The 3349-nt window shown below is 39.5% G+C and overlaps 1 protein-coding gene across 1 annotated transcript; it reads left to right on the top strand.

The window, feature by feature from the left end:
- The first annotated feature begins 1989 nt into the window (after positions 1-1989).
- LOC113352186 (F-box protein At3g07870-like) lies at positions 1990-3105 on the top strand. Its single transcript, XM_026596036.1, has one exon. It carries the CDS (start codon positions 1990-1992, stop codon positions 3103-3105), a length of 1116 nt encoding a protein of 371 aa, XP_026451821.1.
- The last annotated feature ends 244 nt before the right edge of the window (positions 3106-3349 follow it).

The raw sequence follows: 3349 nt of genomic DNA, 5'->3' as shown, positions 1-3349 counted from the left end.
GGAAGAGAACCAGCTTGCTCACAGTCACTAGTGAGCACTAGTTTCTCCCCACTGCTCAATCAACTCAATGCCTAAGGATCTAACCTAGCATTGACTCACAACAGTAAACTAATCCTAACATTTGAGAAACTAAACATTAAACACAAAACTAACATAACAGTGAACTAACATTAGACACAAAACTAAGGAAACAATGGAGGAAATGGAACAAACCAAGGCTGTTTTTAGCCAAGGGCAGTGGAGATGGTGAAGGTGAGCAAGAACAAAAAATGAAAGGCAAAGTTGGGAGCCTATGCATACAACTAGAGTGGGAAGAGAACTAGCTTGGTCACAGTCACTAGTGAGCACTAGTTTCTCCCCACTGCTCAATCAATCCAATGCTTCAAAGGCGAAGATCGAGGTTAGGTGTTGTAGTGTTAAGCGGAAGTATCGAGATTTGATGCGCAGGCAAAGAAGCGACCGTAGGATCTAAATGTGATCTAATCTGAAGGCTTGGAATTTAGGTACTATGGTGTTTTGCAGGGACTTCAGATTTTGATGAACGATGAAGAAGCGACCATTGGATGATGAGATGGATCCGATCTAACGGCTGAGAATGGAGGCGGGTATGGATATAGAAAATGGGTTTGGGTAAGGGTTTTGGGCCTTGGGTATGCCAAGCCCATATCTTCTTTAAGAACAATTCTTCCTTCTTGAGCCCAATCCTAGCTTTTTGGACGTGCGCTCCATTCTTTGCGTCTTCCTTGCGTAATTTCTTCCGGCTTTCTACTACTTTTCTGCTCTTTTCCGCTCCGCAAGTCATCCAGACTTTATTTATTACCTAAAAATGCAAAATTAAGTAAGAAAAATATTTATTCTTGAAAACAATGAAAATACAGAATATGGGATAAAATGTAGAATTACTGCACAAAAGATGAGTTAAATGCCAAGAAAAATATATAGAAATATGCACTTTTTAGCACTCATCACTGGCTGATTTGATGGCGAAAATAGTTGGTTTGTGTATGCTGCCAAGAAATAAAATCTAACACTGAAGTGAATGATGGTGGGTTTGGTGGGAGTGGGAGGAAATGTGAGAATGATGCTAGAGCAGGTATCTCTGCGTTTGTTTCTTCATCGGTTCTCTTCGTCGTCCCCCCACTGCTGCAGCAGTAATCTAGTATATTTCTATTTTCTTCTCTCTCTTTCTTCTTCTTATTCCTGGCGATTTGAGAAAAAGTGAATCAAACCAGTAAAATCAATAGGAAGTTTGAGGTAGAGTTGTTGATAGTGGTGTTAGTTCGATGTTGTTGATTCAAGAGGCCGAATCAGAATCTAATGTTTTAAATTAAGTTATATATATATATATTGGTGGTGGTGCTTGGTGGTGGTGGTAATCGGCGGTGGTGGGTAGTGGTGGTGGTGGTAATCGGTGATTGTGGTGGTGATAATCGGAGGTGGTGATAATCGGAGGTGGTGGTGATGGTAATCGGCGATGGTGGGAGGTGGTGGTGGGAGGAGGTGGTGGTTATATATATATACATATAGGTGGTTATTGGGTTGGTTTTAAATTAAATTAGGTTAAAAAATAGGTTAGTCATTTCAATGTTTTTAGGACACCCCTTATAACTATAGGGAAGGTGGCTTAATAAAATCGTGATACTTAAAAAAAAATAAAAAATCATGGCCTCTAAAAAAATCGTTCATCTATAAAAGCTGGGTCCATCCATGTTCCAACAAGCTAGTCTACTTATCATAAAAGGTGGATTGTGCGAATCTGTGATAAGCTGCATTCCCCATCCTTCAATGGTGGGTCTCATTGGATTTTGGTCGTATGTATATACGGAAACCGAGTCAATCGCATACAAGGAAACGTTTGTTAAATTCCTTCCGTAACCAGGATGCTTACCCTATAAATCCTGGATATTGTATGCTCCTCTACGTCTTAGTTTATTGTCAAAAAAATAATAAATATCTATAAAGATCAATTGAGATTTGGAATTAGGATCGATGGAGAAACTTCCTGAGGATGTTATACCAGAGATACTTTCAAGGTTGCCAGTTGAGACCAAGTTACAGTGCAAGCATGTATGCAGAACATGGAGAAAGCTCCTCGATCATGTTAAGGTAGGTACCTTTATTGCGTTAGGGTTTGAAGGTTATGAAAAGCATAACAATGCCAGATTTTTCTACACGGAGAAAGCACACGATGGAATTAACATAGACGGTGCGGTTGATTTCAATAAGCAGTACCCTTGGTATGAGGTTTCTAGATACGAGCGACAGCGTCGTAATGTTGCGAACTGGTTCGATAATGATATCATAGTTGGTTCATCTAATGGTTTGGTTTGTTTGGCTATAGTAATGCTCAACATACATGATCCTGTCTTCGTCTTTAATCCCTTCATTCCGGAAGAATTTATTACTCTTCCACCGATAAGAACATCAATAATGGACGATGGTCGACTAGTTGTTAGTGGGTTTGGTTATGCTCGTTCCACGGATGAGTATAAGGTTATTAGAGTTTATTATTCTGATAATAATGATGATCCAGACCTTGGACAAGTGGAGGTATACACTATCGGTAGTGGTTATGGATGGAGAAATAAAGGAGAAATCAGTTACCGCTTATGCGATTCACCTGGTGTTCTTGTTGATGGAGTTCTACATTGGTTAGATTATAAACAGCGGAAGATTGTCGCCTTCGATCTAGTAACCGAGGAGTTTAGGGATTTTCTATCACCACCTTGTTTCTGGCTTTTCGAGAATGTCAATCCATCTGGTGCGTCCTTGTCACTTGATAATTTTCGACTCCGCGTATTGGGCGGTTTTCTTTGTCTTGTTCATAAGAACAAAGGCAAACAATTAAACATATGGGCCCTAAAAAGGAAGGAAGGGAAGGTGCACAAATGTGAGTGGGTTTGGAGCAAGGAGTTCAGTAAGGAATACCTAAAGAAAGACCACACTTACCAGCCATCTGCTATTACAAAGAACAACAAACTTTTACTGCAGTATGGTGATCACAATCTTTTGTGGTATGATCCAAAGATTGCAGCACTTGTTAATTTTAGTGATCATGAGCAACTTAGCGAAGATGTCAAATATTTCAGGCAATTCCTCATATGAAAACTTTTGTTTCGGTGGTAACTCTTGAAGGAAAAGCTCAAGCGATCAGTGCATACCAACCAAAAAAAAAAAAGAAATCCCCCTTTGTAAAGGGTGCATTTTTTACCCAACTGGGAAGGATTACTTGGCTTGAGCCTGGTGTGGAGAACACTTACAATGATATAGTCGAGAGGCAACATAAATCTAAATCGGCGGAGTTTGTAACTTATTTCATTCTATTTCTTTTTATTATTTATTTTTTGTT

The sequence above is a fragment of the Papaver somniferum genome, chromosome 2 (genome assembly GCF_003573695.1).
Source record: "Papaver somniferum cultivar HN1 chromosome 2, ASM357369v1, whole genome shotgun sequence".
NCBI lineage: Eukaryota > Viridiplantae > Streptophyta > Magnoliopsida > Ranunculales > Papaveraceae > Papaver > Papaver somniferum.
Note: the sequence above shows the minus strand (reverse complement) of the source record. Positions and strands in the feature narration are given on the sequence as shown.